Source organism: Montipora capricornis, chromosome 1 (genome assembly GCF_036669925.1).
Source record: "Montipora capricornis isolate CH-2021 chromosome 1, ASM3666992v2, whole genome shotgun sequence".
NCBI classification, from domain to species: domain Eukaryota; kingdom Metazoa; phylum Cnidaria; class Anthozoa; order Scleractinia; family Acroporidae; genus Montipora; species Montipora capricornis.
In genome coordinates, this window is record NC_090883.1 from 3668673 (window position 1) to 3683672 (window position 15000).

The window sequence follows — 15000 nt, forward strand, 5'->3', positions numbered from 1 at the left end:
TTAAAGCGTGATGTTGCAAAGAAATTAGAAAAATTAGAGAAAAGGACACAAAAGGCGATAGTGGAGCTTATACGTGAGTGCCAACATTGATTCCACATTAGGGCCGTTTATACGAGAGAAAATAAGCCGCGGCTAACGTAAGCCGCGAACACCCCGTATGAATGGTACAAAATCTACGTTCACGGCTTTCTCAAGCCGTGGCTTATCCTGGTCGGGGAGTTAATACTCGTATAAATAGTTCCTTTCGCCGCTTAAGTAAGCCGCGGCGAGAGTTAGCCGCGGCTTATTTACTCTCGTATAAACGGCCCTATTGTTGCTCAATTGGAGCTCTGAGTTGGCCTGTTTTGAGTTTCAGATGTAGGTGGTAAAGCTATTCAACGTCCCCAACTAAAAACTCTCAAACACAGTCCGTAATATCTTGGCGGAAATTTTCAAGAGGAAGTTGTCCGTTCCATTTTCTTTTTTCCATGGCATACCTGAATCTTCTCCTTCGTCATTGCTCAAATACATCTAATGTTTGTAATTGAAATGATAAAAAAATCTTTAAAATTCTCCTCAGTGAGCTGGTAGATGCTGATGTCCAGCATTAAACAAAGATTGACGATATGGACGGGACATCCGGCTGTTGTAAAACACGGACTGAGAATAAGATACAAGCTACGATTAAGAATAAACCACGGAATAAATAGCGAAAGGACCTGACGAGAATACGCAAGTAAACAAATTTCGCGAAGTGTACACTTTTCTATCAACATAATCATCGTATCATATCTTTCTTTACCGTCGGATTTTAGAGTAGCTGGGTGTAGCAGCTCTCGTAAGCTGCTCTTGTTTTGTATATTGTAAGCAGCTTCTATTGTTTTAAGTCTAAAGCCGTGTTCACACTCAACGTTGATTATGATCAACTGGGCCCGGTTCTTCAAAAGCCGATTAACGCTAATTCCAGATTAAAAAAAGTTTATTTCTCTACTCCCAAATGCTGTTTGACGCTGATATTCAGATAAAATTTACATTAGTAGCAAAAATAAGCAAAAGAAACTTTAACCAAAAAGTTGAAAACATGAAACAAAAGTGTACGCTAATCGTGGATTAAGTTAATCGGCTTTCGAACAACCGGGCCCTGAAGTATATATCAGGCTATCATACTCCATTCAGTTTTGTCAGAAACCCATAAGGGTTGAAACGTGTAACGGCCCCTTAAGTGTTGGGAAACAAGCTTCTGAATATTCAATTTGCTAAGTACCATATTTGGAAAAACAAGAGCGAGGGGTTTTCAAATATGGTACTTAGCACTGAAACATTCAACCAATCAGTTGGCACTGAATATTCGGAAGCTGTGAACGCGCGTTACACGTTTCAACCCTTATGGGTTTCTGGTTTTGTACAATTTTGGTTCTGTTCACCTCTGCGAAAATTCAAATACAATACGCAGGGTAACCTAGCAGTGTGAGACAAAATGTCGCCGTATCGCGTGGCTGCCACGATTATCATCACCATCATGCGCTTGAGCCGAGAAGAGAACCAAGGATAACTTCCGAGAATAGGAGAAGACAAATCCAAACCTTCGCTCCATAAAGCGATTAGAAGTTTCGTCTGCTCATCCCACCACGTGCTCCCCTTTGAGGTTGTTTGAAGTAAAGATAAACCAGTTATAATCAGGGACTGCAATTAGTTGATGTGAACCCATTTCATATTTAATTCGATTATAATCGAGGCCTAATGTGAATACGGCTTAAGCCATTGTTTCAATTGTTAAGTCTTTTGTTTTTTGGCTGGGATGGAGAGTCAATCACATTACACGTTACGAGAGCTGCTACGTCACTATTTACAGAGGACACAGTCTGGAGGCAACTGACTGAAAAATAAAAATTTCCCATGACGCCTTGCGCGCTGCTGTCCAACCTCCTCTGCAGAGGACAAATCACAACAGCGGGAACTGCGTGCCCTACTCTTTGCTAATGGACCTTTGGAAGCGAATTCAGGGCCGCAAAACAAAAGTTTTTAGTCTCTCGTGACTCAAAATGGTCGGCATGTGAAAAAGGCCCATAGCGTGTGGATTCTTTTACGTCCCACAGGATTATGAGACGGGCTACGGTTTATCGTCCTTATCCGATAAGACTAGAGAGCGTAACCATTTGCGGCTGTAATTAAAAAGGCAGCACTTTCTCGTCAGTTATTTAAAGGTTTATCGTCCTTATCCGATAAGACTAGAGAGCCTAACCATTTGCGGCTGTAATAACAAAGGCAGCACTTTCTCGTCAGTTATTTAAAGTTTATCGTCCTTATCCGATAAGACTAGAGAGCGTAACCATTTGCGGCTGTAATTAAAAAGGCAGCACTTTCTCGTCAGTTATTTAAAGGGCCTGAGTGTTGGTCCGGCTGGAGTTTTTGATCCCGCAACCTCCCGCACGGTAGTCCGATGCTCAGACATTACTGAGGCAACCGGTCGGCGGTTGAACCGGTCTGTCATTCCATACAGCGCTAAGAGGGAATAGAACGGTTTTAAAACCAAAATCAAAGTAATTACTTTAACCAATCAAAAAGGACGGAGACAATCCAGTAAACCAATCAAAACTCGAAGTAATTACACGTCGCCGACACAAAGCGCGGGAAAATGTGCTCACGCGAGCCACGATTGGTTTTGGTTTCAATTCTGATTGGTTGAAAAAATGGCGCGAGAACTTTTAACCAATCACTGAATGAAGTAATGCAAAACCGAAGTAATTCGCTAATTACTTTCAACACTCGATTGAAAACCGCTCTAATCATTACGGGGAAACGCAGAAGTATAGTTTTGTCCATTTGTTTTACTTTCTCTGACATGGTGAGTCGGAGAGTATACTCGTGAGGGATGAAGATCTGGGCGTCTTTCCCGATTGGTTGACTCTTGTTTCAAGTGTTCTTTTTCCAACTTGTGTCAATGAGTTTACTAACGATGTCGTTATAGTTCTTTGATTTGTATGATGACTTAAATCTCGTTTTTTTTCTTGGCCAGGGGACAAGTTACAGCAACAGGATCTGGCAGCAGCCGTTAACGCAGGAGCTTCACAGCAGAACTATGAGGCTGAATAAAATGAATGTTATTCATTTCTTGCCGAGACTGGGGAGAGGCCAAGCGGTATATTGTACAACCGCTTGTATTCCAGGGGCAATTAAAGCGAGCTGGGGTATTCAAGACTGATGGATGCCGAGCACAGAAAACTGACTTGAGGAAGGGAGAAATCGACGGGGACAAGAAAGTCAAATTTGAGAAGAAGAGTATCTTAAACGCTCTGCAAAAGCGTTTGCGTGTGGTACATTTCTTTAACTCCAGCTAAACAACGGAATGTTTTGTAAGGACACGAGGCAGCTCATGATGAATGGCTTTTTTATTCTCTTCATTTTTAAACTACACTCACCTCAAATAAGACAGGTCTCTACACCAATAAGAAACATGTTTTGTGGTGGTCTTCAATTCGAAATTTCACCTTTCGTTTGGTTTGTGTAATGCAAAACCAGAACGATGTATGATCACACTTGTTGTGTAACAAAAATTAAGTGCGCAAGCGCAGTGGGCTTTCAGATTAGAGGACAACCAATAGAGGAATCTCCGCTGGCGCGAAAAACGGCTGATTTGTTACACGAAGGTTTAACGCATGAGCAGCATAAGAAAAATGAAAGTGTTTTCTTCGTTTTTTCTTAATGCTAATACCTGTTTGCCCCACGATCAAACTACAGGGTCGTTTAAAACAATGTAACAAGATGGGTTCCCTTTGGGTAAAAAGATTTCTGAGAGGCGACGAAGAGGCCCGATTGTTTATCCAGTCAGCGATGTATAAACGACTGCGATGTTCGGTAATGTTCTATAATGAGTTTTCGTCGTGTACTTTTCAGGACGAACGCTGTCAACCGATCCCTCACTTTTTCGGGTACGTAGCTCGCAATACCTCTGAGATATGACGATGTCGCAAAAGCACCATAGACCACTTTCTCAAATGGTGACCTACTTTGCATTCTTTTGTTGTTAATTAAACCTACTGCCCTCATTTTGAAACAAACATTACTTTGAAAGAAAGGCTTTATTAGCATTAAAACAGAACAATATTTTATTTGGCCACCATTATGAAAGAGGTCTATATCTACAAAAAAGAAAGCGCACTTCAAGTGTATTCAGTTGTTGAACAAGTGATTCTAATCATTCACAACAAAGCTTTGAAATAAGAAAAATTAAAATCAATAAATAAATGTCCCTCATTCACGCGTTGTCTTTCTAGATTGAGAAGTAAAAAAGCTGCGGTTATTTGCACAAATCACTTTAATGTTAGTACAGAAACTGCGCATTTGAATTGTAGAACTAACTGAAATAGTTGCTTAGCGATACCAACAACGCGAACTTGTATTTTGTGGCTGTCATTGCCGTGTTACCTCCCTATACCCAATACAAAATTAGATGATGAAGTTAATGGCGTCAAACGTGGCGAACGCAAACTTGTTGCTTGATTTCATACGTATTTTGTACCTATAGCGTAATTCCCCACCCACACAGAAAAGTAAAATAATCTATTATGTGGTAATAAAGAAATAAAAACATTGATTTGTTCAACAATGAAGTTTATGTGCGAAATACAGACGTGAACTTATAGTACCGACTTCTAGGCTACAGGAAAATGCAACTGATGATTCTTAGAGCAGTTTTCAATTGAGCGTCGTAAAAGTCGTAAAACAAATACCAAAGTAATTACTTCGACCAATCACAGCCGATGCAAACAGCGCAATGCACCAATCCAAATTCGTAGCAATTCCATGTACCAATCTAAAAGCGAGGGAAAAACCGCGCGTGCAAGTCGCGATTAGGTTTTGGTTTTCCTTCTCTTTGGTTGATAAACTGGCGCGAGATATTTAAACCAATCATTAAGTGAAGTAATCGCAGTTGCGCAGTTACTTTCGACAGTCATTTTAGTCCGGAAGCCAGGACCCTAAAAGAAGGGTTTCGTACAATGATCGGGTCAGAAAAGGTTTGATAGCGGATTTTGATAGAACAAGACCTGCTGATCAATGTCAGCTAGTTAGTAGAGTTGATTTGTGGTATAGATCACAAGTTAAGCGGCTATTTTAATAGGCCACCCCTTTAAATTCATGGAAACGAGGCTGAGATACAAGACCACTGATAATACGTAAATTAAACGTTTATTTTGGCCTGAATCTACAAATATCGTTACACCTTTGTAGCACGAATCTTAATCATGTTCAGATTGCTTAAATTGAGGTCACGTGACCGAACACGTGACAGCTGCAAGGTCAAAAATGGTGTTTTATAGCTTTTACTAGCCTATTTTAACGTCTTCATTACCATAAATGTGTTAATTATTCATAGATATTCTGATATTTTATACTTACTGTTGGTACATTACACACTTTAAGACAAATTCTAGCTTATTGAGACTGAAACAATAAAAGAATGACAATTTTTCTCCCATTTCCGTGTCAACATGAAAACGAGGCTCATTCCGGTAGCTTCTGTTTACGGCGTTATCTGCAATTGTTTATCAAGAGAAACCTCTAATATTGTTACATCTTAACAAATTATATCCCAATCATGCTCAAACTTTGCAAAGCAAGGTCACGTGACCGAGCACGTGACCTCAGACAAGCAAAAAATTATATTTCAGTACCTTTGAGTACTAGAAAATGGCTATTAAATCAAGGTGTTATTGTCCCAGGAAGTCTTCTTCCGTAAATAAGACTGTTATTTATTGTAATTTATGGTTACATGACTTGATCCTACATTTTTTCGGGCCTTTTTACATTATTGAGTGGTAGCTAAAAGCAGGAGCCGATCTGTTTAAGGCATCTACTGTATATTATACTTTAGTATACTTTAATAATAGATTTTGTGGTTAGAAATTGCGGGTATTCTGTAGTGTTTTGGCTCATTTTTGCAAGTATCATCGTCACTTTTGTGGAAACTGACATGAGGCTGTAGCCTCTTTTTCAAGAATCTTCAAAACGGGGCGGCTATATCATCAAACATGGCTGCCTCCATGGCCGAAGCAGTGCAATCTCCGTAAGTACATTTATAGAATAGCTGTATCTTACTTACTTCAACTAATACTTTTATAAAATAATAAAAAAAAAAAAACTTCAGCAATCGACAGTCGTTTTTTATGTCCTTTTAGAACACAATGTCAAACAAAATTTCAAAATGTTTAGATTTGGTTGCCATATTCTTTTTTGGCTTTGATTTTTTTTTATGTGACACATTACTTTAAAATTCGTTATTAGATTATACAATGGCTGATAAAGGTTCCTTTCCTGAGGGCTTCGCCATACCGTTACTTCCAAAATCAAGAAAAAGAAAACTGTCCCGTAGCACATTGTGTATTATTTGCCAGACTGACCACCCAGGGGAACCACTTAGAAAGGCAAAGAAAGACTCTATTGAAAAAGCGATAAAGGCAACGGAACAGCGTCGCGACGAGGAAGTGCGGGCAAGGTTTGTGAGTCATGACGCCAGCACGGGAATTCATTGGCACTCAACTTGTCATGTATCATACACAAGTGACCAAAATATTCGCTATAAAACACCTAGCGATGCTTTACAGCATACAAGCCGTCAAAAGGAAGTCGACATCATCTCTAGTAGGACTTTTCGTTCAGCAATGGCCCCAGTTGATTGGTCGAGGTGTTTCATTTGTAAAAATGACTCATAAAAAGAGTAGAGATCTTATCAATCTATGCACATTCGAGGCCTGTGAAAGCTTCGGAATAGCGGCTGAAAGAAAAGGAGATAGCTCTATGTTACACATTTTAAATGGTGTGAACGGAGACCTCATCGCAGCAGAGGCAAAGTACCATAAGAACTGTTTCGCTACTTACATCAGTAAGAAAAGCATGCTTAGCCTGCCCAAAGGAGAAGCCCTAGATTCACCTCACGAAAGGGCTTTTCAAGACCTTGTATTTGATCTAGCTGCTGGTATCAAACAAGGCAGAGCATACGATATGATGTCTCTATTAAGCAAATATCAGGAAATTCTCACACTCAAAATCGAAAAATACGCTTGCAAAAGCATTTTTTCACTTCGATTGATTGTCTTCCATCAGCCAGCCGACTGCAGTAAATCTGAGCTTGTCTATGCAAGTACTGTTAAGAAGAATTCGACGAGACGAAGAAGATGTCAAGAAGATGATCAGTTGTTTTTCTTCAGGCTTGATGACAAAGCCTTTTAATCTCGATTCGGATGCGCTTCTCAACATTGCTACTGGAGTAGTTCTTCCGGAAGATGTTGCCCAGATCCTTGTTCACAGTACCGAGAAAGGCCTTCATTGAGCAGCGTATTAATAGCAATGCCGCTGGTTTCTGGGAACCAATACCCAACATGAAGATCAAAACGTTTAGCAGCGCAAATAAGAAGATCCACGTCAAATCCAGCGACAAGCTTGTCACTGTTAACGCGGACAGGGACTTGTTTGGCAGGCTCCTTATCGTATCAAACACGCGACAGATCTCTCTGAAAGATGTGCTAAGCTTTGAATTGTCTCCAGTACCATATTCACTCGCAAACGCAGATGGGAGTCTAAGAAAAGGGACAAAGAGCGTCCTATGCTCTCTTCTGGAGAAAGACGTTAACGTGGTTCAGCAACTAACAGCATTACCTAATTCAACTTTTGTTATCATCGACGGCATGGCTATCATACAAATGTCAAAATCTGCCGGAACAAGTTCCTTTGGGGATCTTTCTGAAACGTGCTACAACATCTTCACTGCCCCACTCTTTTCAAACAACTGTGTGCAAGTCCATGTAGTCTTTGACCAATACTGGGAGAACTCCATAAAGGAAGGAGAGCGTGAACGACGGATACTGATGTCCTTATCCTAAGCATTAGCCACTTTAGAAGTTTGGGATGTCCAGAATTGTGGTTTTGCACCGGATTGAAGGACCGACAACGAATGATTCCAGTGCATGGCATCGCTCATGCTTTGGGTGAAAAGCTTTGTAGATCTCTTCTAGGATTCCAGGCAATCACGGGCTGTGATTCGACCAGCGTTTTGGCGGGTATCGGGAAGAAGAAGGCTTGGGATAGTTTTTGTCGTAGTACTGACCACCAGGATAGCGTGTCTCATCTCGGAGAGGAACAAGAATTGAACGTAACCACAGCCGGCAAATGCGAAGCCTTTGTTTGCAGTCTATATACGACATGCAAGAGGGCAAGCACCGTAGATGAGCTGCGTTACTTCATGTTCTGCCAGAAAAATCAGAAAAACGAAATGCTTCCACCGACGTCCGACTGTCTACTTCAACATCTAAAGCGATCAAACTACCAGGCCTTCGTCTGGAGGCATGCTCTTGAAGCGATGCAAGATCTTGAGTCACCAGAGAGTCATGGATGGGTGAGGGATGAACAGCATCTTTTACCATTGCTAATGACAAAAGCACCGGCTCCGGAAAGTCTCCTCGAACTGACGAAGTGTAAGTGCAAGACGTCTTTCTGCTTGCGAAACTGCTCCTGCAAGAACACAGGGCTTTCTTGTACTGAAGGATGCTATTGCACGGCAGAAATATTGCTATCAGTAATCTCCTATTCAGTATTTCATTTCACTGACAAAAAGTGTATTGCAAACAACAGATTTTGTAAGATAACATAAGTATCAACGTATATGCATTCAGGGCGATTTAATAGGCATCTTCTAGCACTGAAATAGATGTTTTGGCTTGTCTGAGGTCACGTGCTCGGTCACGTGACCTTGCTTTGCAAAGTTTGAGCATGATTGGGATATAATTTGTTAAGAAGTAACGATATTAGAGGTTTCTCTTGATAAACAATTGCAGATAACGCCGTAAACAGAAGCTACCGGAATGAGCCTCATTTTCATGTTGACACGGAAATGGGAGAAAAATTGTCATTCTTTTATTGTTTCAGTCTCAATAAGCTAGAATTTGTCTTAAAGTGTGTAATGTACCAACAGTAAGTATAAAATATCAGAATATCTATGAATAATTAACACATTTATGGTAATGAAGACGTTAAAATAGGCTAGTAAAAGCTATAAAACACCATTTTTGACCTTGCAGCTGTCACGTGTTCGGTCACGTGACCTCAATTTAAGCAATCTGAACATGATTAAGATTCGTGCTACAAAGGTGTAACGATATTTGTAGATTCAGGCCAAAATAAACGTTTAATTTACGTATTATCAGTGGTCTTGTATCTCAGCCTCGTTTCCATGAATTTAAAGGGGTGGCCTATTAAAATAGCCGCTTAACTTGTGATCTATACCACAAATCAACTCTACTAACTAGCTGAGATTGATCAGCAGGTCTTGTTCTATCAAAATCCGCTATCAAACCTTTTCTGACCCGATCATTGTACGAAACCCTTCTTTTAGGGTCCTGGCTTCCGGACTATTTGAAAACTGTTCTAATATTGTAATGCGCCAGTATTGGTGCATTCATGATAGCGCGAAGAGTGAGCAGTCGCCATGAGCTTCAAATAGCCAATTTATGGCTATAAGAACCTAACGGCGCATGTTCTCCTACAGGGAGTTTCTCAGAGCCTTGGGTCGATCCGAGGCTCTGGTGACGAAAATGGACACCGAGTCCCTTACACAGGTCGATCTCCGAGCGTTTACCTTCCAAAATCATGATATACTACAGAGGCCAGACCGCAACACCAGGAACTCCATGTCCTGCTCTTTGCGAATTGCGTGTGGGTGCTTTTACGTCTCGCAGGGTTTTGAGACGTGGCTTACGGCTTATCGCCCCTATCCGAGACTAGACGGTGTAACCAATTGCAGATGTCGTAACAAAGGCAGCACTTTCTCCTCAGTTATTTAAAGACCCTTGAGTTTTTCATCTCGCGACCTCCCACACAGTAGTGCGATGCTCAATAAACCGAACCTACCGGTCAAGCCCAATCAACCAAACCTGTCAAGTTTCTGTCATTTTACCGACGCTTGCGTGTAACTATTGCCCCGCAAACCTATTTCGGTCATGCACCGAAATATTACTCGCAGTGTGGAAAGTTCTACTTTGATAGACCTGTGCGCTCAAAGATGCTTGGCACCTTACGATTCACGGCGCCACCGCCAACGACGCCATTAAACAATAAAGTTAAAGGAGCAAGTTTAATAAATTAAAACAATGTTACCAAAAAAATGAAGAATTAACTTTGAAAAGTAGGTCGTCATTGACCCCGAAAACCAAAAAAGTAGAGTATCATAAGATCACTCAGATGTTTTTGGAGAAGATTACTATGGTCTACTATTATTAGCAAGTCGAGCAAGTGATGACCATATCTATAGTGTCTGGTTAAAGTGAGCGTTCAGTAAATTGCTCAACAATGTGCCACTAATCAATGCTAATCAAGTAAAATAGTTTCACATGTTAATCCAATTCACTACTACAGCTACCAAATCTTGGTACCTTCCGACATCGCCCCAAAAATTGTCACACGAATCGTCGTTTAAGCCTTGTTTTCGCTTGTGCATGGACAAAGTATCAGTTTTTTGATCACTGTCTACAAGAATAACGCTGATTTGCGAGTGTTTCTTGCTGAATTTAGCGTTTGACTCCATCCATGACCTTATCTTGTCGTGAAGATATCGCTATTTCAGTTTTAACGTGTCTTAAGGTCTTTAAATAATTTATTGGCAATTCGACCCACAGAACGCACCTGTTATGGTGAATTTAGGGTTCAATTGAAACGAGGATATGAGTTTTCTCTGTTGTTAAGTGATCTCTGCTGACTTTTTATCTGATACTGGCACTCAACATTTTCGCGTCTTTTCAGTAACTGAAGGTGGAAAAAACAGGCAACGAAGGTAGTATTCTTATAGCACTTATTTTAAGATCTACCTCCGAGTTGTAGTTAAAATGGTGGGTAATGAAAACCTAAGTGTATGATCATTTGTAGGTGACACCTGTGACCGTTTCGTTACAATGCGAATGGAAGATTGCCCGTCCCACAAATCATTGTTAACAGGAGTTTCTGTTTTCTTCTTCCGAAAATAATTCTCTGAACAATTCCAAATTATTTTGCCATCATGATTTGGACTCTTCAACGAAGGGCAATGTAAATTTGAGAAGTGTATGCATCCAGCGCTTCTTTGGCAAACTGAACTTTCACCACGGAGACCAATCGAATTTCGTTTAGTTTAAATTTCGTGAGCTTTGCATCTTGGACAAGTTATGAAAACAGTAGTGCATGGTTTTTTTTGTTTGTTAAATCACTCAACTGGAACTTCGGCGGTGCCCTACTCTTTGCGAACAGTAAAGCCTGGTTTCTATATAATCGTTCGGATCGTCCCGTTCGCCCCAGTCATTTCAAATAATTTTCAGAGGCGATTGGAACGATTATATGGAAACACTACCCTGAAGATCGCTGACGACCCGGTGACTGAGACGACCCCGATCGCTTAGATAGAACTGAGTTCTATCTGGACGATCCAGAGGACGATCGGACGATTGAGGTCGTCTCAGTCGCCCTGGTCGTCAGCGATCGTCAGGGTAGTGTTTCCATATAATCGTCCCAGGGCGATCGGGACCATCCGGACGACTGATATGGAAACAAGACTCACGAGGGTTCTTAACTCTCTTTTTTTTCTCCTACAGGGAAACCCTCTTTACATGGCAAACATTCTCTGTTTCGCTGTTTTTCTTTTTGTTGCGCAATCCGTCGCTATGTATGTCGATCAGACTGCTCCACAGTACCAATACCAAGTCATACGGTCCGCCATCCCAAGACCGGTCCCACAGCCAATGATCGTAGACCCCCACCTGGCTCAATTGCTTTTGGCACGGAAGCAAGCCATCAGAATAGAAAAGGATATCGACTCCGAGATCAAAACACTTGTACAGGAGAACGCGTATCGGAGGACATTTGAAATGCCACGTTATAACTTGAATGGGCTCCCATTTTTTAGTCCAAAGCCTGCGAACACTTTGTCAGCTGTAATTGGGGCCCAGGGCGGCTCCTGGTTTCCTGGTCCTTCGGGGGCAGGTATTGAGGGCAGCCGTATGCTTGAGGGACGTGCTAATCAGTTAAACGGTCGAACAAGTCAGGACGCTACCCAGAGGACAGATCAAACAAAAGGAGCTTGGTTTCCGGACCCTTCGGGGGCAGGTATTATCCCCCAAGGGCACGCGAATCAATTGGGCGATCGCAGAACACAGGTTGCTCCTCAGAGACCATTTCAGGCAGTTGGTGCCTGGTTTCCGTATCCTTTGGGGGCAGGAATCGGACGCGTAAATAAGTTAGGTGATCGTAGAACACAGGAAACTGCCCAGAGGCCAGTTCAAAGAGGGTCAGTGCCGACTTTGTCACCAAAAGGAGGGGCAGTCAGAGCAAAGTACACTCAAGTTGTTCACCAGGGCCAGACAAGCGAAATTGGTACGAGGACCTTCTCACCAGCAACCTCTCAGATAACTATGGACCCGTCTGATGAAGTAGAAAGTAAGTAGAATACATAGTGGAAATACTGACGGAGAGTGGCATAGGGACTTAACTGGAAACCGCAATAATATACGAAATTCCATTTTAATTTTGTTCAAGCCTGGATTTTTTCAGACAGAGCCGAAAATCGCTAACATGCGTCCGAGTCGCTTGACAAACGAAAGCAAAAAGAGAAAAAAAGAAAAAAACCAAACCGTAGACACCAAAGTTCTAAGGCCTTAGATCTTTCATAGGACTTTTGAGAAACCCGCAGACCTCCAAAAAACACGAAATCCATATAGCCCGTCTTAAAAACTATGCAGATTTCCTTTCCAGAAATGCAAAGTTCGAAGTCATGAATTTACATTCATGTTTTCCATGTTTTCGGGTCTGTAAGTTCGAGGCTAAGCCGCCCTACCCACCTGAAACGTGAAATAGGCCATTTCCGAGTTTATGTCTGCCTCCTCTTCAAAACGAGTCTACGTAGAACTAACTACCAGCACAAAAACTTCGCATTTTGACTCGCTTTGAAGAGGAGGTAGACAAGAACTCGGAAATGGATTATTGATTCGTTGTCGTTTATATTCATCTTCTTCTAGAACTTGGAAATCCTCAGGAATTCAATGAAAAATGCATGGTGTTAAAACTGACGTTTGAAAAGTCGGACGCCAAGGGTGTGGCCCTTGATGACTCACCACAGAAAAACAACGGCAAATTTGAGGGTGAAGCTCACGTCTTGAAAGAGAGCGAAGACCTTGGACGATCAGCTGAGTTTGAAAACAACGGAAAAATTGTTCTGGCGGACAATTTTAAGGGAAAACCAAGAAAATCTGTGGCAATCTCATTGTGGGTGAGGTTGGACAGCGTCCAGGGAACCGTTCCTCTTATCACTGCTACGGGTGAAGAGAATTTCGTTTGGTACGATTTGCTTCTGCGCGACGGAAAAGGAGAATGGGTGCACAGAGGGGATTCTGGGAAAGAGCTCTTTCGTGTCCAGTCCAGCTCTCCAGATGTAACCGCCGGTCAGTGGCACAATATCGTGGGCACTTATGACGCTGTGACAAAGAGTGCCTCATTGTGGGTTGACGGGAAGGAAGTCGCAAGACAAGATGGCATTAGTGGACTGTTGTCACAGAAATGGAACAAACTGACCATATTTGGAAGCAAGTCACGGGGTGAGATGGATAACATTTTCATGTTCCGGTGTCCATTGGACAAAACTAAAATCGTGGCTCTTTATGTGTCTGATGCCTCTCATAAAGATGTCAAAAAGGATGTTATTGCGTAAGAACAAATAGAAAACGGACGAAATAAAACGAACTGCCGTGCACACGATAAGAAGTATAAAGGAACGATTTGATAACTGACATGGAAGCTTCTTTTTGTGGAGACGTACGATGAATGACTGAATATTTCATTTCACTCGAATCAGATGTTCTTTTTCCTACCAAACTTGTCTCCTGTATAAAGTGCGACAGAACCAGATATTGTATACCCGTTTTATAATCAAACATTTTTAGATTAATACACGAGTTTATGTATCAAATAAGGACCAATAAGCAAGCCTCCTAACAGTGTACGGACCTCTAAACTTTCCCAAAGAGCACAAGGTCAACACTCTAAGATCCACTCAAAAGCTTGTTTACTGCACTTTTATTCTGGCAGTGCCGGAGATGATTCCCTTTTGTATCTCTTATTTCCAAATTTTCAAAAAAAAAGGGAAAAGGGAACGCGGAGTGAGTTAGTCGATGGTAGTTAAACATAAAGAATATAGATCTGAAGCCGGTGCGTGGATACGAAATGCGGAGAGTGGAAATTACAGTGCAAAACTGTTTATATATATTTTAAACAAAGTGAGACGTTTCCTTCGTAGAAATTAAAGCTGTACCAAGGGCAGGATACAAATCATCGTATGCTTGATACAAACCATCGATGAAAAAGAGGGCTTTGCGGGGGCGGATCTAGGGGGAGGGTGCAGGGGGTGCTCAAACCTAAAGAAGCCAAGTCGTCAATTGTCAATCAGCAATGCGTTGTTTATCATTTTGTATGTGATCTGTGCGATGCAGATTATGTCGGCTACACAGCTCGACACCTTTTTCAACGTGTTGCAGAACACAAAAATTCGTCAATCGGCAAGCATTTTCATGGAGCGCATTGTAGGAGCGATCTGTTGAATTAGAGCCATTTCAAGATTCTGAGAAAGTGTCAAGGCAAATTTGATTGTTTAGTGTTTGAAGTGCTTTACATTAAGAAATACAAACCTAATTTGAACGTCCAAAATGTGCGAAACTTTTTGTTTAACTTGTAAATTTTTCTGTGAGCGGTTTTCAATTGAGTGTCAAAAGTAGAGAATTACTTTGGTTTTGCATTACTTCACTCAGTGATTGGTTCAAAGTTCTCGCCCCACTTCTTCAACCAATCAGAAGCGAAGGCAAAACCAATCGCGGCTTGCGCGTGCACAAGAAATTTTGCAACAAATGTTCAGAAAATTATAGATCTCAAATCATCTTCCGAACAGATATTTTCCGAAAATTGACGTTGGGTGCCCCTGACAAATCAACGTTAATTTGGAATCGCTGAGCTTTCTCTGCG

The 15000-nt window shown here is 41.5% G+C and overlaps 3 protein-coding genes across 4 annotated transcripts in view; all 3 read left to right on the top strand.

Moving 5' to 3' along the window:
* Window positions 1–4582, top strand: part of LOC138050872 (coiled-coil domain-containing protein 12-like) — a 13494-nt gene extending 8912 nt beyond the window's left edge. For both annotated transcript variants that reach the window (XM_068897141.1, XM_068897136.1), the window contains exons 6-7: window positions 1–73; window positions 2996–4582. The exon at window positions 1–73 is cut by the window's left edge and continues 4 nt beyond it. In XM_068897141.1, coding sequence (XP_068753242.1) covers window positions 1–73; window positions 2996–3072 — 150 coding nt within the window. In that variant the 3' untranslated portion in view covers window positions 3073–4582. The remainder of the gene's footprint in view (window positions 74–2995) is intronic.
* A 3345-nt stretch (window positions 4583–7927) lies between these two features.
* Window positions 7928–8623, top strand: LOC138054686 (uncharacterized). Its single transcript, XM_068901166.1, has one exon. It carries the CDS (start codon window positions 7928–7930, stop codon window positions 8621–8623), a length of 696 nt encoding a protein of 231 aa, XP_068757267.1.
* A 2050-nt stretch (window positions 8624–10673) lies between these two features.
* Window positions 10674–14167, top strand: LOC138050889 (uncharacterized). The gene is made up of 3 exons (XM_068897149.1): window positions 10674–10798; window positions 11589–12429; window positions 13008–14167. Exons 2-3 carry the CDS (start codon window positions 11604–11606, stop codon window positions 13694–13696), a joined length of 1515 nt encoding a protein of 504 aa, XP_068753250.1. The 5' UTR covers window positions 10674–10798; window positions 11589–11603; the 3' UTR covers window positions 13697–14167.
* Window positions 14168–15000: the final 833 nt, after the last annotated feature.